This window comes from Strongylocentrotus purpuratus, unplaced genomic scaffold (assembly GCF_000002235.5).
Source record: "Strongylocentrotus purpuratus isolate Spur 01 unplaced genomic scaffold, Spur_5.0 spur5_scaffold_12, whole genome shotgun sequence".
In the NCBI taxonomy this organism is placed as follows: domain Eukaryota; kingdom Metazoa; phylum Echinodermata; class Echinoidea; order Camarodonta; family Strongylocentrotidae; genus Strongylocentrotus; species Strongylocentrotus purpuratus.
Window position 1 is genome coordinate 26,246,254 of NW_022145597.1, and position 26,229 is coordinate 26,272,482.

At 36.7% G+C, this 26,229-nt stretch overlaps 1 protein-coding gene across 2 annotated transcripts; it reads left to right on the forward strand.

Annotated features, from left to right (window-relative positions):
• The first annotated feature begins 120 nt into the window (after nucleotides 1–120).
• LOC585932 (calcium-binding protein 39) lies at nucleotides 121–25,344 on the forward strand. 2 transcript variants are annotated; one of them, XM_030982227.1, is made up of 10 exons: nucleotides 123–254; nucleotides 526–527; nucleotides 13,070–13,195; nucleotides 15,145–15,289; nucleotides 17,372–17,530; nucleotides 18,959–19,077; nucleotides 19,718–19,886; nucleotides 20,997–21,122; nucleotides 22,564–22,707; nucleotides 23,439–25,344. In XM_030982227.1, exons 4-10 carry the CDS (start codon nucleotides 15,179–15,181, stop codon nucleotides 23,628–23,630), a joined length of 1,020 nt encoding a protein of 339 aa, XP_030838087.1. In that variant the 5' UTR covers nucleotides 123–254; nucleotides 526–527; nucleotides 13,070–13,195; nucleotides 15,145–15,178; the 3' UTR covers nucleotides 23,631–25,344. The 2 variants fall into 2 exon arrangements, with proteins under 2 accessions (XP_011680492.2, XP_030838087.1); XM_011682190.2 differs by lacking the exon at nucleotides 526–527 and having other exon boundaries at nucleotides 121–254.
• Nucleotides 25,345–26,229: the final 885 nt, after the last annotated feature.

The following is a 26,229-nucleotide window of genomic DNA, read 5'->3' on the forward strand; positions in this document are numbered from 1 at the left end:
CTAAATCCCTTTTGTTGCAGTCATAATATGCTCTTTTTGAACTTCCATATTTTTTCTCGCTGAGTATGATAATGACCCCGGTTAAAATTTGTTCATTTCACTTCCTCGTTGCATGACGTCACTGATAGATATGTATGTACTTTGGAAAGGTGTCGCCGCCGTTGATCTTCTGCCTTTATCGACCTCTCTCATGTTCTGCGAGATATGCTGATATTTTGTCACTAAGGGAGTCACTTAAGTGCTTGCTTATTATTGTAAGTATATTTCACATATTGAAGACTGTTTTGAATTATATTTTGCTGCAATATGTTGGGCCATTTTTTGTGATGTGGTCTCCCATTCGAAAACGTACACTCAATTGCCATTTTTTACTCTAGTCCCAGTCATAACATTCCGTGTGGTGTTTTTTTTCTTTCTTTGGATTGACCAGTATTTTGTTGCTGTAATGTTTTCCTTTGCCTATTCATCGAGACAAATTATTGATATGTGAATATATTTCGGAAAATGCTCCTGAACATAATATAGATGTCTTATTAAGGCTTTTCAATAGAATAAACGCTGATTTAGATTAATTTCAAAATTGCAATTTAGCGCGTTTGGTCTTTTTCTGGTGATTCTTAAATGACTTGTGATCATTTGCAAAAACGTGTGAAAGAGGGCGCAGTAGACTCTAATTTTACTCCTGTCAAGGCATATTCTAAAAACCACTTTAAGAGATGTTCTTTTCCAGTTTACGGGCATAGAAATCTGGGGGTTTCAAAAACCATTGTATCGTTAGTACAACTACAAGATCAACGACATCTCAACGCGGTCACTCAACTTGTCCGCTAAGTGTCTCACAAAACGACCAACAACTTCCCAGACAAGAGTTTATTTGAACTCCTTCAAGAAAAATCTTAAAACATATATCTATTATCCCTTTAATTTGTTTTAGTTTAATACCTATTTCAAAATAAAATATAATTGTGTAAATTACCATAAGAGAGAAAGAAGGGGGAGGTGATGGGGAGGGAGGGAGGGGTAGAAAAAATACATGCAATTATTTTATACATTTGGACGCCTAAATCAACAAGCTAACATAAGCTTCCTACAGGTGCTCCCTTTTCCTTGTAATCATTTTCAGAAATTGTTTAAATAGCTCATGATTTGTATAATTTAAACTGTCTGTACGTCACATGTATTTGTTCGCTTTTTAACGGAAATAAAGCCTTTTGAATTGAATCAAGAGACTCATCGTGACTCCAAACCTGTTGTATCTCTTTTGTAAATACATATTTTTTTATCTTCAAGCTCTCAGTCTCATTTCACTGATCAGTTCTTATTGGTGTTCTAATATAAAAAAAAGTATTATACAATCACAAGCATACAAACTGTTCTTTTAAGGTTTTGATTTAATGCCTTAACTTTATAACAAGTACCTGCACACACCCCCAGTATAGTACGATAATACTCTGTAAAAGAGGTCTGTACTCAAAAGGAAGAAGAAGAAGAAGAAGTAAATAAGATCAATATTGTTTGTACATACATTGGTCTACCATAGAAAGGTCACAGAAGATTGCATGTTCTGTATTAACTCTTTATGCGCCACTTAAAAAACCCCCCTGTGCCACATTCTTTTAGGGTCACACATTTCGAGGGAATCTTTATTGACTCTGCTGAATCAAGAGGCTATAACTCTTCACTGGATGATCATGATGAAAAATATTGTGCAGCAAAGTTGTAGACCGGAAAACGTGCTTTTCGATGAACCGTCATTTGTTATATTTTGAATTATCATTTTTATAATAATCATAATTATATAATGTTTAATTTTTCTTATTTACGGCAGTTTTTTATCCCTCTAGAATTTCTTATTTAGCAATGATAAGACATCTTCAAATCGAATCTATTAGAAAGGTGGACTTCTTACCTTTCTTTACATACCTTGCTCAAGTATTCTAACAATTCAGAAGGTTAGTATTTAGGTTGTTGAAGAAAAGAAGTTCAATAGGGAGAGACTTGAAAGTACCCCGCTCAGCCACCCTTGACAATGGGCTAATCTGCCCATTGAAATCCCTATTACCCCAGGTTATTGTCAATGTCCGGTTTAGCGGGGCATGAAAAGGGACGTCGTGGGGATGTTTTTCTTTGTTGTGCCATGATAAGTCAATAAGAAATAAGAGAATGTTATTGATTTTGCCCACTGGTATGAGCATGTAAAAATGGTATAGGCATAATATATTATATGTGATATACATGACATAATCTGCATCTTATTGAAATGTCTCATTATGAATGTTCACCGCATCTGTTCTCTCACCTTCTTTACCCCTCAATAAAATTGATTTCAAGTACATTTATCACAGCCATAGATATACAAAGAAAGAATGAATCAATCTTAAAATATAAACTATATTGCATTGTTTTCCATTTACTTTATTGTGAGAGAGCTTATTATCAGAAATGATTGACGAGTGGAGTATGCAATGAATAAAATATGGAGAACGGACGTGAGAGACATTATGAGAGAGAAATAGTGATATGAAATGAAAGGACTTTACTGTGAATAAAGATTATAAGAGAAAGAGATAAAGATGACGGCAAGACAGGATACATATTGATACGAAAATAACAATAATAATGAGATAGAGATGACGGAAAGAAAGAGAGTAAACACTGATAGCATAAGAATGAATAAAGATAATAAGAGAAAGATATAGAGATGACGGCAAGACATAGGGTACATATAGATAGGAAAATGATAATAATAATAAGATAGAGATGACGGAAAGAAAGAGAGTAAACACTGATAGCATAAGAATGAATAAAGATAATAAGAGAAAGATATAGAGATGACGGCAAGACATAGGGTACATATAGATAGGAAAATGATAATAATAAAAAGATAGAGATGACGGAAAGAAAGAGAGTAAACACTGATAGCACAAGAATGAATAAAGATAATAAGAGAAATATATAGAGATGACGGCAAGACATAGGATACATATTGATAGGAAAATAATAATAATAATAAGATAGAGATGACGGCAAGAAAGAGAGTAAACACTGATAGCATAAGAATGAATAAAGATAATAAGAGAAAGATATACAGATGACGGCAAGACATAGGGTACATATAGATAGGAAAATGATAATAATAATAAGATAGAGATGACGGCAAGAAAGAGAGTAAACACTGATAGCATAAGAATGAATAAAGATAATAAGAGAAAGATATAGAGATGACGGCAAGACATAGGGTACATAATTATAGATAGGAAAATGATAATAATAATAAGATAGAGATGACGGAAAGAAAGAGAGTAAACACTGATAGCATAAGAATGAATAAAGATAATAAGAGAAAGATATAGAGATGACGGCAAGACATAGGGTACATATAGATAGGAAAATGATAATAATAATGAGATAGAGATGACGGCAAGAAAGAGAGTATTAAACTCATAGCATAATAATGAATAAAGATAATAAGAAAAAGATATACAGATGACGGCAAGACATAGGGTACATATAGATAGGAAAATGATAATAATAATAAGATAGAGATGACGGAAAGAAAGAGAGTAAACACTGATAGCATAAGAATGAATAAAGATAATAAAAGAAAGATATAAAGATGACGGCAAGACAGGATACATCTTTCTTTCATTAGTTTTATTCATTCTTATTCTATCACTGTCTACTCTCTTTCTTGCTGTCATCTCTAGCTCTTTCATTAATTTTTATTCATTCTTATTCTATCAGTCTACTCTCTTTCTTGCTGTCATCTCTATCTCTTTCTTTCATTATTTTTATTCATTCTTATTCTATCACTGTCTACTCTCTTTCTTGCTGTCATCTCTATCTCCTTCTTTCATTTTTTTTTATTCATTCTTATTCTATCAGTCTACTCTCTTTCTTGCTGTCATCTCTAGCTCTTTCATTAATTTTTATTCATTCTTATTCTATCAGTCTACTCTCAGGGAACACTTTTATCACTAGAGTCTTCGTCACTGCTCGATTCGTCGGAATCAGAGTCCATGCTCCATGCTTCCATAGTAACAAGATCTCGAGCCTCCTCTACACTAAACACACGTTGACGTTTTCCAGCAGGTGCCATCGTAACATCAGTAAAAAAAATCCAAAGAAAACCGCTAAATACACGGTAATTTCGAATGTAACACTATGAAGAAAAACAGTTTACCGGAAAGTGTGCGATGTATACAATGTAAAAAATAGTAAACGCAACGCGTGGCTACACACTGCGAGCGGTATTATGAATGTCTAATTGACTCGTATACATCTGTGCAAAAATGCGAAGTTGGCACGCCTACGTCCGTGCAAATCGGCGAACAAAGCAAACAAAGAGTTAATAGACTGATGAGAATGATTTAATTTTTATGCATTTTTTTTTTCTTGATTTTTTTCCATTTTGAAGCATAGCCTTGATACAAATGGTATTGCATAATTATGATAAATAATTGTTAAATCTATGAGTCATAAAATATTTGTATTTTCAACATTTTTTTAACTAGAAATAAAATCAGGATCTTCTTTTTGATTGGATATGAGTATGGTATCCTCTTACAAATTTTGGTTCGCTTGTCGCAAAAGCAACCTCGAGTTTCATCAAGTTTCATCAAGTTAAATTCTAAGATGTCATTATCAGGCCTAATAAAAACCCGATTTAAATTGATTTCCCGATTTTTCCCGATTTTTCCCGATTTTTTCCCGATTTTTTTTTCTTCCCGATCTATAAAAAAAAAAAAAAAATCCAGATTTTTTTTTTTTTACCAATTTTTTTTTCTTCTTCCATATTTTATCCTGATTTTCCCAATTTCCCTCTTATTTTCTCTATTCTTCCCTTTTTGCCCTACTTTTTTCCCAATTTTCCCAATTTTGTCCCAATTTTCTTATTCGAAAGGGGGGAATTTGTTAGATGCCATTTTTTCCCCGCGAATCCTCTTTTTTTTTTTTTACTCAAGGGGAAAACAAAAAACCTATTTTTTTTTTAGTGCTAACTATCACCCCTGCATTATTAACACATGTTTTCATGCAAATTAGATGTTTGTATAACATTTGTGCTACTCTGATGGATCATTATTATTATGCCTAAGAACTTCTGCCCATAAAACTTCATCAAAATTAGGGAGGGCCTGCAAATGAGGGCTTCTACCTTGAATCCCATAATGAAAAAAATACTGATTATGTTGCAGGCAAAGGCATATTTTTGACTGCGCAGAGTTGATTCTTTTTTCTAGTTTCTAAATCAACCTGTTAAGACTATAATTTTTTTTTAAACAAGGGTAAACTTTTTCCTGGATTCTAGTGAATATCAGCTAGTTAGCACTTTGCTAACCTTCCTGTTGATAATGAGCTAACATGCGATTCACATTACAAAAACGCTGACCTCTTTCAAGAGTTTGAGATGCAAATACATGTGGTGTACATGTGTGTATGTAAAAATGCTTGTTTATGGAGTTACAAACTTGATAATAACTTTACGACGTAGCGATTAGTTTAAATAAGCACGCGCAGGGAGCTCACTAAATTCAGCAAATTCTGTGTGTGCGCCATACATGTACTGTAGTACACTAAACCAATAGGCTAGCTATTATCATACATGTACAATCAGCATAAAGCCTGGACCAATGTCGGCTGCTGCACAGCCAATTCTAAGTATCTAACACATGCAGCTATGAAGCTTTTCAAGCTTATTTCAAATAAGTGCCACAGAGGTAGATTTTACACCAAGCAAGGCAGTTCCTGCCAATGTAGGGAACGATACAGGTTTGATGTTATACTATTAGCCTAGCCTTTAAATAGCATAGATCTACAATCAGTTTATTCACAATCCACAGCGCCATCTAGCGACACCAGTGTTTAGTTGATAATCATGTGATGTATTGTGGGAAAAAGTCGACTTAGATTATCAGCTGTTTAATTGTTTTTCCCCTTTGACTTTCACATGAACCAAGTAAACTATGAATTGATGCTTGCAAGCTTTGTTGGCTGTAGAGGCATTGATGACAATTTTTGGTCACCCTTCTAACCAGTTACACAATTTAACAGATTATAATTGTGACTTATCTTCATGAAATCTTCTCCGATTATCAGAAAATCAAAACCTTTATCAAGGCTCCAATGTTCATAGGGGTCCAGATTGAATGTTTGGGGTCTACACACGTATAATTGTAGCCCTCTGATTATTTGTTCGTTTAATGGAGGGGGGGGGCAGGCATGTGTCGCAGGCACCTGAAGTGTCATTGTGTCAAGCCCTGCATTTATTGAACCATGACTTGAGCTTGATTGATTTTAATGGCACTATAAAGTGTACATGTAAGTCTATACAAATTTGATACTGTCTACAATAGAAAATATATGATAAATGTGCAGGTACTTACATTTAAAAACACCATCGGCATGGTAGCGAGACAAAAACATAATCTCTCTACATTTACAAGTAGCTGTATAAAAAGTCATAAAAAGTTGAGGAACAGAACCAGAGTAAATTAACATGTTGACTACCGTACTGAATTCTCCAATTTCCATAGGCTGAATACCTGGACCAACCGGTTTTGGTAGGCAGTGGGTTATTAGTGCTGCTATTTTATGTATTTTATGTATAGTAGTAGTTTGTTCTTTGGCAACATCCTCATGGTTCTTATAAACTTTAATACTGATTTTTAAACATGCATTTTCACCCTTACATGCACCACCCTACTTTTCGAAAAATTATTTAAAAAATCAGTTGGAAAGGTTATCAGGAAAACAACAATGGTATGGAATATCTTTAAGATAAGCTGGGCCCTATCTTTGAAAGAGTTGTTATTGATTAATTGCCTCCAGTCAATCCAGGATTTACAATCTCCTATGAGTGCTATCTCATGAATATAGTCGCACTGATATGAGGTTGCAATCAATTTGAATCAATAGCACCATAGTAAATATGATGATAATAATAATAAATAAACCATTCTTGTTGTACAGTGCATAACACAGGACGTATGTTTTTCCCTATGCGCTTCGGAAGAAAAAGATAATAAAAGCAAAGGGAAAATATGTCTACTAAAAGTTCCTTGTATCTGTTTAACATGTGGAATAAGTGTGTTTTAAGAGCAGACTAATCCATTGTTTTAATGATTCTAAGAGAGTCAAGAATTTGTAAAGACATAGCCCAATACCTTTTCCTTTCTATGGTCATTTTTCTGAAGCTATAGGAGTTTTTTTTTTCTTTCTTAGTTTTAAAAAATATGAATAAGAAGTAAGAGATACATATCATCATCATCATACCATGATCATAACCCTGTCAAACCCTTCAATTTTAAATCATATTCACTGGAGGCTTGGAAGCAGTTTCACTAGTGTTGTTGTACCATGCACTTCTTCTTTGCTACATATTACCAAAGCTTGCATATGAATCACTCATATGTACATGGTGGCCCTCATAATTCATGAAGCCCTCCTCCCCCATCCCCCTTTTATGTACTATTTTAGCAGTATAGATTTGGAGTGGCCTAGATTTAAGCCTTGATGTTGAACTCTGATGCCGTGATTCACAAACCACATGTGAGGGGCCATTCGCACAAAGCAATTTAGTCTGGTTCAAAGTTTAGTTTTTTGATTGGGAATGGTATTTTTTTGTTGGTGGCTGTAGCATGAAATCTCACTACGTTTAATTTTTAAATTTTGTATTTGTTTGGGAAAAAATAAAGCTACATTGTATGCCTTCATGGTGTTTTTGTGAATCATATAGTTATATATTTACTATCACTCATAGTGTGATTTTTGCAAACAGTCATCCTTTTTCTGCTTGCTTTATGTGATAGAAGTAAAATTTATGTTTTTATATAGTATTTGCCAAAGCAATGTAGGATCAGACTTCAGTCACTGTTTTAGCGTGCATTGTGGACATTGCGTTTCTGCAGATTACGGAGAAAAGAAGTCCATGTGTGAACTGAGAGGGAAAGAATGGCATCTAAAATGCTCTTCAGGTCTCTTTTAGTGTGAGTGTGAATGAGCTTGTGTCTGATTTAGTGAGTTCATACATTTTTTATTCTTCTCCAGACTATAGTTATATTATATGTGAACTCCTTCTCACCTCTGCTCTGTTTCCTTCATGAGGCAATTAACACCCGGGTATCTGTCTGACAAAACAACGCATAACTCAGGACTTCCTCTCTTCACAATGTGATGTGATCAGACGCTAATAGAATTCCAATATGGATCTGATTGGATGGGATGCACGTTGCCCTTGATGTCTATAGCTCATCGTCGGAAAAAAAATTAGGGGAGTTTGCTGAGGGCAATTTGTCCTTGAAATTCTATTTAATATAGAATTAAATGGACGGAATTCTTCATTTCCAATGTGGAGCTGGGTTTAGGGTAGACTTTTGTGCAAAATCGGGTTTAACAAAGGAGCTTTAATAGACCGAGGTCCAAGTTTTCACTGAAATAAAATGATTTTAGGACCAGGATCAGGTTCAAGTGAAACAGTGGAATATGGGCAAATAAGTTTAACATAGTGCCGCACAATATATGTGTTAAGGCTTTGTTGCAGTGTAGGCCTACATGCAGGTAGGGCATGACACAATCACACACCCGCTAGTGCCGCTACACATGCATGTAGGCCCCCAAACTCTAACTCTAGACCCCAAATTAAAAAATGTTAATAAAGATGAAGGATGAATTAAAGTTCACTGGACATACCAGGAGATTTAATGATTATAGTTTCTAAATACTTAGATAATACCATTACTTTCAACCCTGCCTGCACCCACCCACCCCCCCCCCCCTCCAAAAAAAACACACAACAACAACAGAGTTTTATGCTGCATGTACATGTACACATGTGTGTAATTCCAATTGTAACATGAACATTTATAGATTTTTGTTTTAGTTGATTGAATTTGTGTCTGGCTTTCCTTTGAACCACAGTCTGGCAAGTAAAGATTTGTTTCATTTCTGTACCACAGAACCGTAAAGAGGCTCATTATGAAAAAATATATTATTAATGTGTAGTCTGTGGGAATACTGTTAAAGATATAACATGGATTAGAGATTTACATGTAGGAGCTCTTGAAAGTATGATTCTGTTGCTTCAATCTTCACTGAAATTGTTACACATGTTTATGCAGATTCCAATTCCATTCAGGTTAGACAAGAGTTTTGGGCACAGCCTCCATTGAGCATGTTTGTACAATGTACCGGTTCATACTATGTAGCTACACCCATGTACACATCCTCTTTGAATATTTTGACATTGACAGTTCAATGAACTATCCTAAGATAATTTTTTATGTAGTACTTGTAATAGGAGAATAAGATACCGTAGGTATCTTACCGTAAGATACCGTAGCTGCAGGTACCGTGCAAATAAATCATCTGTCAACAGTCAAAAGGGAGATACCCCTGTGTTAATGTTATGAGTTAATGCCCTTCTAGCTCCAAACAGATGTATGTAGGCCTATTTATGCATGAAACAAGGGCTGACCACAGTAATTAGAAATGCTATTATCAAAGAGTTTTGCTTTTGGTCATATGAGCATTGTAGGTTTTAAGAGTGCACATGTAGGCCTCTATATTTGTAGGCAACTAGGCATCCATTTCTTCTGTAGCTGCGCTGTAATAGTTCTCGCATCAAGTCCTTCTTCTGAATCACAAAAACAAATATTTATGCATTGTATGCCTGTACGTATCGTTGAACATAAAAAACTAATGTAGTTAGTTGTCTGTTTAGGGCCAGAAAGACGTTAACTCATATACTTTAACACAGAGTTGATGTCGGTAACGCCCTTCTAGCTGCGAACAGATGATAATCACATAAAAAACATGTACGTGTATGTTATGATGTTATACATGCCACCTTTGAAAGCAAGTTGGATGTCAATTTTGAAAACACATGGAAATCTCACACATAATCTTGTGCAACATGACAGAAGGCACCACTAACCATACCTAACCAGAAGGCCTGTCCTCATCAGCTTGAGATTGCCAAATAGCCCGCTATTTCTGATTTGGGAAATAATCCTGAAGTTACAACTTGCGTCTTCATCAGCTCGAAACTTGAAACTGGAGCTCGAGAAATTAGCTCAAGATATTTTGCTCAGCGTTCACGCATAGTGCGAGTCTTCGAGCTGGTGAAGACGCACTGGGCAAATAGCGGGATATTTTGCCAAATAGTGGGATATTTTACAAACTAGCCCAACATATCTTGGGATGGTTATCTTAACCAAATATCCCGCTAATTGCAACTTCAGGCTGATGAAGAAGCAAATTAACTGGATAATTTGCGATCGGGATAGTTCAAATAGCAGGATATTAAATCTCGAGCTGATGAAGACAGGCCTAGTGTGATTCATGTGTCAAGATTACAGCTGTCTTCAATTAATAATCATCTTACACGTTCTGATTTACAAATGCTTGTCCTTGATGATTGGGATGCTTCACATTGCAACGAGCTATTAATACAAGAGCCATGTTCACACGACAGTAGCTGCGTTTACACTGCAAGCAAAAATCATAAATTTTTCTCACATTCCGGTGTTTCGTTAATAGTTGCATTGCATAGCATCTACATGTACCGGCAAACATATCAAAAATACAAAATCGAAACATCCACCTTCGGAGTGTTTTTTTTCAAGTGCCTGTTGAAATTTCACTGATTATTGCAGTGAAATCGAAACTTTGGTACATTCCTGTTTTTTCATCAAGTGATTCTACTCGCTTCTGTGTGATCGCTCGCAGAGTAGCGACAAGTCGCGCCTGGGTACTACCTACCAAAAAACAGTATGAGCAAACACAGACAGGTTTTTATGGGTTTTTCCATTAGTGTATGAAAATGGCAGTCCAAAAAATTGATGATTTTTTTTTCTTCAAATTGGTGTCTGGATGTGTATATGGGCCTAGTACAGTGTGTAAACTTAAAGTTTATGCTATGGTCACAAATGTTCAGACGAACGATAATTTTGTACGAATCTCCCTGTTTTTCCATTGTCTTCCCAAATTTCCACTGTCTGAACATCGTTCGTACGGCGTTTGTAGCAGTTCATAATGGCATTTGTGACCGAGGCTTTAGTTGTGATTTTAAGCTTTGAGGTTACTGAAATATGGCAGTCAAAACAAATAAAACAGGGGCAAAGTTTGCCAGAGGTTTAACCAACACACATGTACTGTACGTAGTACAAAAGCTCTTCACTGGAAGAATGAGGGTAGCTCCTTCCGCCCCGCCCCCCGCCCCCCAAACCCCCAACCCCCAACCCCCAACCCCCAACCCCCAACCCCATCCTTCGATTATTCTCTTCACTCTTACACTTTCATATTTTCAATATTGGTATTTGGTAACCCTGCCACAAATGTAGGCCTATAGTATCTTTTTATATTTGATATTGTTTGATGGCTATCATTTGTTATCCCCCTCATGATAGCCACATGCACAGTTGCACATGTTCATCACATGTTAAACTCCCACACCGCGCGCCCCCCCAATGCTATATCATGTTTGTCAAAAATGTAATGCTGTACTGGTAGGTGGGTATGGTGCCTGGCACAAATATGTACCGGTAAACACACATACCACAAAGTCCACTATTTTTAAAAACTCAAATGGCTCCTGTGGCTGTGCTCAGCTATCTCTCTCTCCCCCCCCCCCCATGTTTACACATGTTTACACATGGAAATTATTGAACACAGTAAACTCACATCAGCCTTAAAAAAAAGACCGCTTTTCAGCAACTCGGGTTCTTATTTTGCTTTGACAAGCAATTGTTTTTATTTTATTTTTCCCGGGGGGAGGGGTGGTTTCTGTTTGTTTGCTTGCTTTTAGGTTGTCATACAGGTACCGGTATGTGAACAAAGCTGTATTGCTATAACCATGCAGTAGGATGTATAACTGTAACTCAAGTTCAAGTTAAAAGGACCTCTGCAAATCAATCGATAACACCTGCTTCACTTCTTGTCGAGGCAGGAAAATAGCACATGTTACCAAAATACCAAGATATATACCTCATACTAAAGGCTCGTTCACATATAACGCAGTAAAATCACTGCAGATAACAGGTGTTGTGGTCCAGAGGGAACATTCTTAATGTTACCTACATGTGACGTTTCCTAACACTTCAAAACGTTAGATACAGTGTACATGTATATAATTAACGTTTTGAAAACGTCAGAAACGTTAGGGGGTAGTTTATTTTGACTCGTAATGTACCATGTATATGTAGTTCAGGTTTTGTGTCCTGCATCAGCACTATTGTCCTTTGGCAAGTCATTAATCTATATTTGCCACTCTCCACCCAGGTGAAGCAGATGGTTACCTGTAGGAATTTATTCATAATGATTTTAGCGCCTTAGGACAACTTGGCTCAATAATGCTTCTTTTATCTAGGTACCTTGAGCAACCCCCGGGATCCATATATGTGCACAATATAAATGTAGCTATTAGTATTACTAAGCTCAGTCTGTAGAGCAGTGGTCTCGTAATCCGGCGACCCAGGTTCGAAACCAGGGCGATGCGCTTGTGCCCTTTGGTAAGGCATTGATCCTCATTACCAGGTCTCTCGGAGAGGACCTTAAGCCGTCGGTCCTCTGGTTGCCCACTAACAAGCATTTATGCTTTTTTAACAGTCCGGTAAAATAACCACCACTACTACTACTATTTTGTAGCAAACAAAAAAAGAACGATAAAAAAAAAAAAACGTCAAAAGTGTAGGTTTGCTGTTTTCCACACATCTTGCTTTACAAGCAAAAATATAACCAAAATTTTTTTTTTTTTTAAATTAGCCCATCGGTCTACTTTTCTTCCTCCTTTCCAACATTCTTTTAAGTAGCACATTAATTGTAATGAAGGTAAAATGCTGCGATCATCTGTGAAGAGTAATATCAGCTATGATTTCATATATATGCCCTACCCCTCCATGCAAACTTCAATCCTATGAAGTAACGCCTTGAGCAAATATCACCCGAGCATCACCTCTCCTTCATGTAAAAATTTCATGTTGAAATCTATACGGCTGACCCTATTATGGCTACTTAATCAAGGGATCAAGACCAACCTAACAAAATTATTTTTGACCTTTACGCTTTCTTTCAGATATCCAGGCTAGTCTGTTAGCTGTGCCCTATTTGCTGGGCTGGTTTGGCTGGAGCAAAGCATCCAACAAGCCCAACACCATCACACCCGCATCTTCATTTCAACAGGGACTTGATATTAAAAGAGGTACATATAATTGCTCATTCTAATTCTTGTAGCAGTTGTGTCATTCTACACCCCTGAGAGTTACATTTCAGTTTCAGTTTCAGTTTCAGTTTCAGTTTATTTTCACATTTCACATGTTGTGTAATACATTATTACATTTGGGCTTACATTTGGCATGTTACATTCTTTTTTATCTTTGTTTTATTTATACAAACAAAGAGGGAGAAATATGATGGAGCCACATGACTAGCACTTGATATCTTGAAACCTCTCACAAAAAGTTTGGAAACTGGCATAATCCCCACTTTGATTTGTATCATTAGAAAGTGTGTTAAGTGATTTAAGTCCTCTTTAAAATGAAACTATATTTGTTATGAGTTTGCTGGAGCAGTACATGTACATCAAAATAAGGGGCGGGGTCGAAAGTGAAAATTTGTAAAATGAACTGGTATGAAAGCACTGGTAAATGCAGAGCATTCTTAATTCTTGGACATGAGAGTATGTTTTTTGTAAACGACAGCTATTGTTCCAACTGGTCATCCATGAATGCAAAAATTAAAAGAATCTCAAAATGAAATTCATTCACTAATGGTGACATGTCAGGCAAGATTCACTACTGTTTGGTCATCAACTTTCTGAAATACTATGGCTAAGTCAACAACTGTTGAAAATTGCTCGGCAGTAGGGCACATTGAATGTACAATCTATAAACAAGAGCTGTGCTTTTTGCAACTCTTCATCTTTGATCTTGCCCCTTATTTTGATCTACTGAATAATCATAGAAAATTAGAAATGGGGTATCGTTTTTATAAAGAAATAAACCCTATTTGCAAAGATACTACCGGTGAACATAGCAATGATTATGCCATGACTAGAGAGATATAATCAACCATTTTGGCTGTCCCGTAATAATGTACCTATTTAGTTTAGAAATCAAAATAAATTGTTTGGGTTTCATAGAAATGTCAAGTGCTTGTCATTTTACTCCATGCAAAACTGTAAGGAATAGGCCATTTTCATAAAAGTAATCAAATTTAATGCATGCACCTTCTTTTTGAAGTGCCTCGATACAAATCATTTCATTCACCTGTTGCAAATAATGTATTTCAATATTCGGAATGCAAATTGCATATATATTACCTGCTAGGTTGCACAGGCCATAATGTTTTTCCTACCAAGCAACAACTAATGTTTACAATTTGCATTCTCATACAGAAAACGCACAGAGAATATTTGTTATTATGGGCTACACAGAGATGCCAACCAGTACGATTTAATCCTATAGTACGATGATAAGAGTGGAATACGATAATACGATATCACCTCTTAAAATACGATTTATCAAAACAAAACAAAAACAACATAAAAACCACGGAATCGCATAGAAACATGTAAGTAAACCCCCGCAACCCCAACAAAAACTTTGCTTTACAATTTTCTTTTAAAATTTAATGAAAGAGCAAACATTTTACTTGACCGTACGTACCAGTATCACATTTTTCTGAAATTTTACTGGCCCGGGGCCAACCGGCCATTGGTAGTGTCGAGTTTTCGTGAAAATCTGATTTTTCTCTCCAAAATCTGATTTTTTAGGATACTCTGTCTGTTTTTTGTGTCAAGAGGTTGGCATCTCTGGCTACATGAAAAATTGCTTTATTATTATTTTATGTTATTAACATATGCATACCATGTTAAGAACCCTCTTTAATTTGACCTCTTGTTGTGCAGGGGGCAGGATGGTTCATTGGTAGAGCAGATGTCTCATAACCGAAAGGTTCCGGGTTCAAAACCAAGTCAAAGTGCCCTTTGGTATAAAGGCATTAATCCTCATTACCAAGTTCCTTGGAGAGGACTTGAAACAGCCAGTCCCCTGTTTGCTTACTTACAACTACAAGCATACAAATACTTTCAGAGCAATCAGGTATTAAACAAACAAACATTTTTTTGTTTCTTTTGCTGTTTTATTGTAGAATTTCCTAGTTCTTCGTTCATACAGGAGTAATCATGCCGCTGTTTGGAAGGTCTGCGAAGAGTCCGACGGAATTGATTTCTTCTGTTAAGACCAACGTCGCCCTCCTAACGGATGCCAAGACATCAGAGAAGAAAAGTGAAAAGGTATGTACTCCTTCTCCTCCTAACTGCCCCCCCTTACTCTCTCTCTCTCTCACACTCTTTCTCGCTCTATCTCTCTTATCCCTCTCTCTCTCTCTTATCCCTCTCTCTAGTCTCCTATCTCTATCTCTCTCTCTCTCTCTCTCTAGTATTCTCTCTCTCCAACTCTTTCTCACCAATACTTCATCTCCTTTTCTCCCTCTTTGATCTACATTTGCCACACTCCACCCAGGTGAAGTAAATGGGTACCTGGTAGGAATTTATTCCTTGAAACGCAGCGCGCGTAACAGCTGCACTGCTAAAGCCAGGGTAATTATGCTGCACTATTGTAGAGCGCTTAGAGACTTCTGTTAAAGTAAGTGTTAGGTGCTATATACATGTAAGCAAGGATAATTATTATTATATACCTCACTTAAGTAATCCAGCCATCTGATTGGTCGAAATTGCATTCATAAACTTCAACTGTTCCTGTAAAATTCCCAGTAACCATGGTTAAAACATTTATATATTTTTAATAACCATGGTTATTAAAAAAATAGGTCAGTCTCCATGGTTACCCCATAGGTTTACATGTTAAAAAATGGTTTGAGCGATCGAGGATACCGTATGTGTGCGAAGGATTGGTCGGTAATTTCAATACAATTGAATCTCGATCGATTTTACCGACAATTTTATCTTGCATTGTTGACATGAAGACGAAAATAAACTTCCAAAAACAAAAAAACAACATCTGCCGATAGATCTTGATCTAAGTTCGTGCCAATATGCATTGCAAAAGTAAAAGAAGGGTGCTTTTGCGAAGCATTCATCACGCCGAAGCCGGTTTCAATCCATTTTAATGTATATATTGTACAAAACTGCCAAGCATGTTAACAGCGCGCGATGGCCGAGTGGTGTAAGGCGTTGGTTGAAGATGCATCACTCATTGTACGCAAGAGTTCGAATCTCACCTTCGACAAAAAAAAAAAGTATTTTTTATTTTTTATTTTTTAGTCTATTTTTTTTTGGCATATAAAAGTATTAATGACTGCTTTAATATTCGAGAAATAGTTGTTTTTACACGCTCTCGGGAAGGTTACAATTGGGCTATTCCCCTCGGCACGCCTCGGGTAATAGCACAATTCTAACCTTCCCTTGAGCGTATAAAAACAACTATTTCTCTCAAAGCAGTCATTAATACTATATTATTCCCTCCTTCCCATTCCTCTCTTATTCAGTCACACATGCACAACCTCTCTCCATAATCCCTCCCCTCTCTTGCTCTCTCCTTCTTTCATTCTCCCTTTTTCACTCTCCCTCTTTCTCTCTCCCTCTTTCACTCTCCCTCTTTCTCTCTCCCTCTTTCTCTCTCCCTCTTTCTCTCTCCCTCTTTCTCTCTCCCTCTTTCTCTCTCCCTCTTTCACTCTTTGACTCTCCCTACTTTGTCTCTCTCACACTCTCATTATTTTCTCTCTCTACTGTTATTTGTAATGATTTCTGGCTTTTACAAGAAAACAAAGTACATAATCTGATTGAATCTGAATCTGTTAAAATTTCATTTATGATTATTGTTTGTAAATTTAATGGCAGGGTAGGGTCAAAGAAAACTTTTGTTCTCATTCTGTTTGGTTATCATCTGCATTTACCACTCAACCCAGGCGAAGTAAAGGGTTACTTGGTAGGAAGCCATGGTATTAGTCGTACTTTGTCGTCACCTTGAGCATGAAATACACATAGTTTCATATATGTCAAGGATATCGATGAGCGCATTAAACTGTTTGTTAGCCCACTTATGATGTCATTAATTATAAAGCAAATGGTGGCCTCCGTGAATGTTCAACTCTTGGCATTTGTATCAGGTTTGTTACTTATTTCTCAACTTTATATTCATATCACAGACCTGTACAAAAATATATATTCATGTTTTGAAGCTCGTGCCAATAATGCACTGCACTCGGTCAAGCCACAATGAGCTTGACAATGAACTCGAGTCTTGTGCTTAATCCGATTGTGAATCAACCTGCAAATATGACTTATTTGTATACCGGTACTGTTCTTTAATTCTGTAGTACCAGTGATCTCTTTAATCATTTCATTTCTTGACAGGCTACTGAGGAGATTGGGAAGACCTTGTCACAGGTTAAAAACAGTCTGTATGGGGTCGACGGACAAGAGCCACAGGCGGAGGTCGTGAGCCAGATTGCAAGTGGTCTCTGTGAACACTTGCACAATCTCATCCACTGCATGCCAAAACTAGAATTCGAGGTTTGTGTTCTTCTTTGAATAATTCATGGTCTTTGTGGAGGTGTTGTGGACTAGTGGATAAATTAAAGTCGTTGGACTGTGGATCACAGGGTCCGCGGTTCGAGCTAATTTCCTATGGCAAGATATTAATCTACATTTGCCACTCTCCACCCAGGTGTTAAATGGGTACCGGTAGGAAGGAATTCCTTGAATGCTGTGAGCGCCGAAATCGGCTGCCTAGCAGAGCCGGGTAATAGTTGGAGCGCCTTGAGCACCATGCATGGTAGATATGTGCGCTATATAAATATCCAATATTATTTGTAAAACGCTGTTGACGAAGTGCTGTACAATAATGACAACAATACTAGAAACTTGTACTAAAAATAATAATAATAAAAATGATAGTGGATTCTTGTATAGTGCTCATGTCTGTCAAACTTGACACTCCTGGCACTCCACAATTGTACAGAAAATACATAAACAATCAATTATATTTATGACAGCTTAATATTATTAAACATAGATCAAATTATGGTACTATACATAGGATAATAGGGTTGTTTATAACCTGAGGACTTGAGTTACAAAGACATAAATCTTTAACACTACCGAGACCTACACCAAAAATCATAAAGTCTCCTATTTATTTTACTAAGAATTTCATTTTCTACTTACAACCCCCATGAATTGCTTGCATCTTTAAAGGGAAATCCAGGCTACCCAAATAGACGACTACTCTATAAAACGAAAGCATACAAATCAGAAGGGCAAACTGAAGAAAGTTTCCTTTAAATCTGACTAAATATAAGAAAGTTATTAATTTTTGAAAGTTGTAATCACTATACCTGTGGGCATTTCAAATTGGCTGAAGCGGAAATGTCAATGTGATGTAGTGCCGGGCTACTTTCCCCATTTGTTCCTACATATAAAATGACTACTAGTAGATTCTAAATTTCCTAAATTCATGGCTAAGGAGGGTCTATTCTTTTTAGAGGACCTATGGTAATATGCTATCTATAATATATTTTGAGTAGTGCCCCAAGGGAGAAGGAACTTATAAGAAAAACAGAAATTTGTGATATTTTTGTACACGGCTAATGGGAGAGTTATCCACGTCCCACGTCACAATCCACTAACCAAACTACCAATTTGAGATTTGCATAGACTTAGTGATCTCATATTTCAAACATTCATAACTTCCCTACTATTGGTCCGATTCATTTCAAACTTTTGCCATTCTGTTTCTGTTATTTTTCTGCTGTCATACAAATCTACTTATTACAAGAGTTGGATTGCCCTTTAAGGTTCCCTTTTACAGTCTCGTAAATCATATTGCATTTGTACATTTTTTAGCTTTCATTATAAATCTAGTTGTGTATTAGTTTTTATGCATGGGATTGTGAATGATATGAGTAGCAATTATCTTGAATATATTTTCATTTATTACAGGCCAAGAAAGATTTGGTCCAGATCTTCAACAACATCCTCCGTCGTCAGTTCGGTGCTAGGTCTCCGACCGTAGATCACATCAGCGCTAATCCTCTCATCCTTGAAAGTCTGGTATTAGGGTAAGTGATGCATTGTTCAGTCCTGATAATTACCTGATTTTTTTTTCTTCCTGTTTTTACCCCTATTTTCCTGATATTTCCCTTATCTTCCCTATTTTTCCCCAATTTTCTTACTGAAAAGGGGGAAAATGTTAGATGCCATTTTTTGTTCTTTTCTGAATGCTTTTGTTGTTGTTGTTATACTTAAGGGGGGAGGAGGGGTTGGGGGAAAGTGCTCACTATCACCCCTGATTGTTCAGATATGACACTGTAAACTAAGGCTGTGCACAACAGTGTAATGAGGTACCCGAGTACACTCCCAGGCTTACAAGCGAATACTCGAATATTCGGACGAGAGGAGGAGGAGGAGGGGAGGGGGAGGAGGAGGAGGAGGAGGGGAGGGGGAGGAGGAGGAGAGGAGGAGGAGGGGGAGGAGGAGGAGGGGGAGGAGGAGGAGGAGGAGGAGGAGGAGGAGGAGGAGGAGGAGGAGGAGGAGGAGGAGGAGGGGGAGGAGGAGGAGGAGAAGGATTCATCATAATCACATTCACAATGATAACGGTAGTAATATTGGTCATGCTGCTGATTATAATGATATTGATAATGATGATGATTATAATGATGATGATAATGATATTGATGATGATGATGTCTTTATACACAGGTATGAAAGTCCTGACTTTGCATTGAACTGTGGCCTAATACTACGAGAATGCATACGTTATGAGCCTCTGGCCAAGATCATCTTGAATGCCAATTACTTTTACAAGTTTTTCACATACGTGGAGATGTCAACGTTTGATGTCGCATCAGATGCCTTTTCCTCCTTTAAGGTAAAAATGGCTTTTTTTATTATCTGGGTGGGGTAAAGCAAACTGAATCACTGTGACTCCTGTCTTCCCTTATTGGGGATGTGCAGGTGGACCAATACACCAGACCAGGGACCCATTTCACAAAGCCTTGTTTTCAATGACAAATGACAAAAATCAATGACAAATCTGCTGATAACCAATCAGAAGCAAGGAATTCAGTAGCTCATAACAAAAACTGTCATTTGTCACTGATGACAAGTTTTGTGAAACACCCCCCAGGGCTCAGTCTAATAAAGAGTTGCGATTGATCCAAATCAATCGCAAGTCCTTCAGTCAGTCACTAGTTTGCAGTGTCCTATCTCTTATGTACATAATTGCGATTGATATCAATTGCAAATAAGTTAATATCAACTCGTTATATTAAGACATGGCCTATGTCCCCCCCCCCCCCCTACTCTTATATGAATATTGCAGGGCGTTCTCAACGTGTAAAGGTGGTTACTGTTCTCTGCACTGGGCTTCCAATTAATGTCATATCCGTGTTCAGTCATTCAATAAAATTACTACCCATGTACATTCTTGTTTTCAGAGACATTGCATTTTATTAGAATAATATAGGATGGAGAAAGAAAGAAAAAAAGTGCTATTGTTGCCAATTTGAAGAAAGATAAGTGATAAATTTAAGCCTCAAAAATTGCTGTCCTGAAAAGGTTCTATAAAGCACATGGAGATAGTTTATTGGTAACAATTCTACAAGCGCCAATAAATCAGCAAGCAGATGTTGTACATCAGGGCTGCGTCTCACGAAACCGTCATAAGTACAAGTTTAGCGACATCCCATTGAAATTTGTGTATTAAGTTTAACACGCGCTTCAATGGGATGTCGCTGAACTTGTACTTATGACGGTTTCGTGAGACCCGGTCCTGTATATCCATATTTTGGTTGTCTTGCAGATCCTTTTTACCAAAACTCTGTTTGATATAAAATGCATGAAATGTGGTTTGAAAATTTGCTTCTTTTTCCATGGATAACTGAGTAATCATCTGTGTATAATTTGAAACTGAGAAAGCAAGCATTGACCTATCATCTGTTTCAATGATTTGAGGGTTTTAAATCTTTTTTCTTTGCAGGAACTATTAACAAAACACAAATTAGTAGCTGCCGACTTTTTAGAGAAGAACTACGATTCAGTGTTTGACAAGTACAAGGTGCTTCTCAACTCTGATAACTATGTGACAAGGAGACAGTCACTCAAAGTAAGTTAGCACTTGAGACATTTCTATAGGCCTGTCTTCATCAGCTCGAGTTTGACAAATGACCCGCTATTCATACTATCCCGATCGCAAATTAACCAGTTAATTTGCGTCTTCATCAGCCCGCAGTTGCAATAGTGGGATATTTGGTCGAGAAAATATCCAGAGAAATGTTGGTCTTGTTTCCAAAATATCCTGTTATTTTGGGAATAGCGGCCTAATTTGCGCCCGTCCGAGCTAGTTTGTGATGAGCGTATCGGTCTGGTGAAGATGCAATTTCAAGCTTCGGGATAATATCCAGAGTCTGAAAATAGCGGGTTATTTGGCAAACTCGAGCTGATGAAGACAGGCCTGATGTTCTCTCTCTTTCTCGTCAGATGGTGCCCATAGGCACTGCTGTGGCCTTCACTAAAGCTCGCCATCTTCCTCTATTTGTAGCCAAATTTGTAGCTCTTGCCAACTGCCATATTATCGTTGATATATATGAGATATCTGTAAACCATTCACATTCTGCCGGCAAGTGAATAAGTCTGATATCCTCTGGAAATGGTGCAATATATCAAAAAAAAATCTTCATCGTCATTACTTCATGTATTATTATTAATATCAAAATAATTAATGTAATGATATATTCATTCAAAATCTGTCTGGGAGCCTTGGCTGAATAATGAATTGTACAATTTTTTACAATTAAAAAAAATGAATGAAACAATACATAGCAATACTTTACCAAGATATAAGGAATAAAAGAATGATACGCAATTAGGCATGGTAACTGTGAATCATAATTTACATGATTAATATAATCCCATAGACTAATTTTCCCTCTGAAAGTAAAGAATAAGTTAAGGAAGCAGCCACAGAGAAGAGCAAGGAAAAGTTTATATTTGATTTGTTTTGATTTTCTTCTGTATTCATATAAGTACTGGTATACAGTTTTTCAATAACAATATAATTTTTGTTTTAAATAAGTATTTTTCTGACAGTGAATCATAATTAAGCAAATATATATATATATAGCAATTGTTATTTCAAAAACGTATTGATAAACTGTCATAAATACTAAATTTCATCAAACATTATAGAATTCTTTGTGGAAGAAGGACTGTAAGCAGATTGCTTGAAAATAAGACAGCCCCAGACAAAACTCATGAAATAGATTAACACCTTTTTTATTAAGCAGAATGGATAAGTAGTTGAAAATACAAATTATAAGGATGATGATATTGACAATGCAGATGGGGATGATGCTGGTGTGGAAATGATGATGATGGCGATGATGATAATTGGAATGAATGGGTCAAAAATAGAAGGAAAAAAAAAAGGAAATGAAGAGGGAAGACGGATGAAGAGAATGGAGAAACTGAATAAAAAGGATGAATAATAAGTTTGATACTGTTGTTATTTCTGTTATTCATATTATTGTTTCTGATTGTGTTTTTAGCTTCTTGGAGAGCTGTTGCTAGACAGGCACAATTTCACAACGATGACGAGATACATCAGCAACCCAGAGAATCTGAAGCTCATGATGAACATGCTGAAAGATAAGAGCAGGAACATCCAGTTTGAAGCTTTTCATGTATTTAAGGTAAGAACTAATGTCCACTGCAGGGCATTTTTAATTTCAATTTCATTTATTTCCACAGATTCATAAAAGACAGTATAAATTACAATCAAGTATAAAAGAATTACAACAAAAGATGAACCTGCAGAGGGGTGATCAAAAACCACAGAGGTTTATCGGGGATCATCCCCTGCTTAAAATTACAATATCAAAATACAATAGTTTTTTTTTAAATTAAACAATAACACATACAAAAACATATATAGATATTACATGCAAATCTATGTGTGGGGTGAGTAGTGGGCATGAATCTACCTCTGACGCTCTCAACCCAGGTAAAGGAAATGGTAGGAATTAAATGCTTGAATGCTTTCAGCAACTCAAGGACAGCTGGGCTAAAGCTATGTTAAAAATAGTACTTTGTAGTTGATGTTGTTATTAATGTGATACGTACGGTACGTAAACGTAACACCTTTTGATTTGTCGAGATTTTTCTTTATTATTATTATTATTATTTATTTATTATTATTCTGCCATGAATTCGTTTGCAGGACATCTCAAGAATGGATAAAGCCATTGTCATGAAACTTGCCATGATGATATATCCTAGTCCAACTTAGAACTGCGTGACTTTCCAGCAATGCCGGGTCATTGTGCCGTCATGCAGGCACCATTTTGTGAATATTTTTGAAAATCAACTCATGATCATATCTTCATAATAGAAAGTAATTTCTCATTCTATTTCAATTGTGCAGGTATTTGTAGCAAACCCCAACAAGTCCAAACCCATCCTTGATATCCTGTTGAAGAACAAGGAGAAGCTGGTGGAGTTCCTCACCATGTTCCACACGGACAGGACGGAAGACGAGCAATTCAACGACGAGAAGAACTATCTCATAAAGCAGATCAAAGAACTACAGCCTCCTGTGCCCGCTGCATCTTCATAAGGAATATCCCCCCCTCCCACCCCCCACCCCTATCACCCATCACCAAACCTTGGGCTCGGCTCGGCTGTGTGTATCATAAATTAAATTATCATACATGTAGAACTTTTGTGGCAGGCTGTGCTGATGATTTGCTGGAGATTATTTAGATTTTTATTTGTAATGATTTTTTTTTAAAGCCTCACTGCACTACTTATAGCTAATTGCTCCCTCTATACAGCCGACAATGCTTACAAAGTGGTACCCGTTGATCCCCCATGATGCCCTTTTTCTTATGTTAATTGAGAGCTGATTTTGATGAGATAACCACCTGCTAGTGACCATGCAGGGACGTCTAATCCCTCCATGCCAAGCTAGTGTAGAGGGCCTTTAAAGGTTGGGAGTTCAGAAGTCTGAGGACAAAGTCATCACAATTTTGTTGGGGTATCTTCCTATTTTTAATATATCTAGCAAACGGAAATGTTGCACAGTTAGTTTGTATCTAACTAGCTGCAGAATTACAAAGAAGTCCACAGTTAGCAACATGCATCACCAATAATGTACATTACACAATGTTTTGATTCCATTTGTAATACAAGGCTTTTGCAAGGTATATATATTAAACTCCTTAAAAGTCAATGTAGGTGTACCAATTCACCTGAAAAATAATTTGTGTATAGACAGAATAATCAATCTCAAAAAAGTTTAACCTGGCATCATGTAGGTAAACGGTTTAAGGAGTATGATGAAAATATAGGATAACACATAACATTGCGTATAGTGCATACTGCGTATGCAAGAGCGTATACGTGTGTAAATAGTCTACTCAATCAGACATTTTGCTGTTCCCTGGGAGTGTATTTATACTGCAATTCCTCTTTGTAGAAGAAATATTTGAACCTCAAAGTTTGACTCTAGTATAGTGACTCAGAACTCCTTGCATCACGAGCAAGCCACCTTTTGGTGATTGGTACAGGTCAATTTTCAGACAAGTTCCAATTATCTGTCTGGAGTGCAGCAATCATATTACGCCTATGATCTAATGGAGCTTTACACACACTCCCAGACTGCAGGATATTAGTCTCTGTACATGTCTTTAAATCATCAGCACAGCTCAAAAGCTAGAGTAATTGATTTCCCAAGGTTGAGATTTTGTATGTATAAAGATTTTTTTTGATGCATACAAGAGCTTATTATTTCTTCTTTAGAGTATATATATATGACATAGCCAGTAGTTTAGACTAGATAGTACCTGTATATATGAATGGATCATTTGTGAGTGGTGTAGAGGAGACAAGTTGTGAGCTAAGGAGATTTTCACCCTGCCTGGAATTTCGTTTCCCGTCCATTCCCATCTGCATTTGCCACTCTCCACCCAGGTGTAGTATTTGGGTACCTGGTAGGAATTGATTCCTTGAACTCTTTGAGCTTCTTTAGTGCAGCTGGGCTAAAGCCAGGGTAATGATAGTACTTTGTAGGCGCCTTGAGCATCCCCTGGAATGGATATGTGGCTGTTATTATCATCTCTTTTAGTTGTGAAAAAGCAACCTCAAATAAAATCATGCTCGAATTCCCAGAAGGGAAATTTAAGAAAGGTTTGGGAATCATTGATTTGACCTACCTGGTAGGTTGAATACTCAGAAAAGGGCACCAATAAGGATAGGTCATAAGTATGTCAATGCATTCAAAGCAACTCGCTTTGATCTTCCATACTGTGGGACGCTGCAAGTTCATACCAGCTTGGAAATGTTGTGATAGAGTGGTTTGAACACCTGACTGAAGATGTGAAGGTCATTGGTTCAAGCCTGATGCGGCACTTGTGTCTCTTCCTCTTCTTCTTCTTCTCTTTTTCTTCTCCTTCTCTTCTTCTTTGTCTTCTTCCTCTTCTTCTCTTCTTCTCCTTCTTCTTCTTCTTCCTCTACTTCTTCTCCTCCTTTGTCTTCTTCTTTGTCTTCTTCTTCTTCCTATTCTTCTTCTCCTTTCTCTCTCTTCTCCTTCTCTCTTCTTTTTTGACTTCTTCCTCTTCTTCTTCTTCTTCTTCTTTTTTTCCACTCAATAGGGACTAAGGGTAAACAAATCTGCTGGTGAGGAACCCCTCCCCCTTATTAGTATGTCAATCAGTGTTCTCTGTAGTGCAATCTCTACACCCTCAAATCTCTCAAACTTTGCTCACGACACTCCTACTCCTCACATTTGCAAAAAAGAGAAAATATATGAATGAAATTGTGTATTATATCTGTATATTTCTTTGCTATAACTGAGTAATGATGATGATGAACGAAAAAAGATTTTAAATAGCACGTTAAAAATGTGGTTGAATCATAGGAAATGGTTTTACTTGATTTAAAATTGTATTATTATGATGTTTTATTACTCAGGTGTTATATTATTTCTTTGAATATGTTATTTTTTGTTGTTTAGATTTTACAAAATTTGCATGAATACCAAATATATCACACATCTAATACCACTTTTGTATATTCTTTTAATGGTAGCACAAGGGATTATATAACCAGCATTAAAAAATCATTCAAGTGGATCAGAGATATCTCAAGTAATTCATTCAAACAATGTTTTAGTTTTCTTTGATTGTTTCTTTCAAGAAAGTTGATTCCAAAATCTG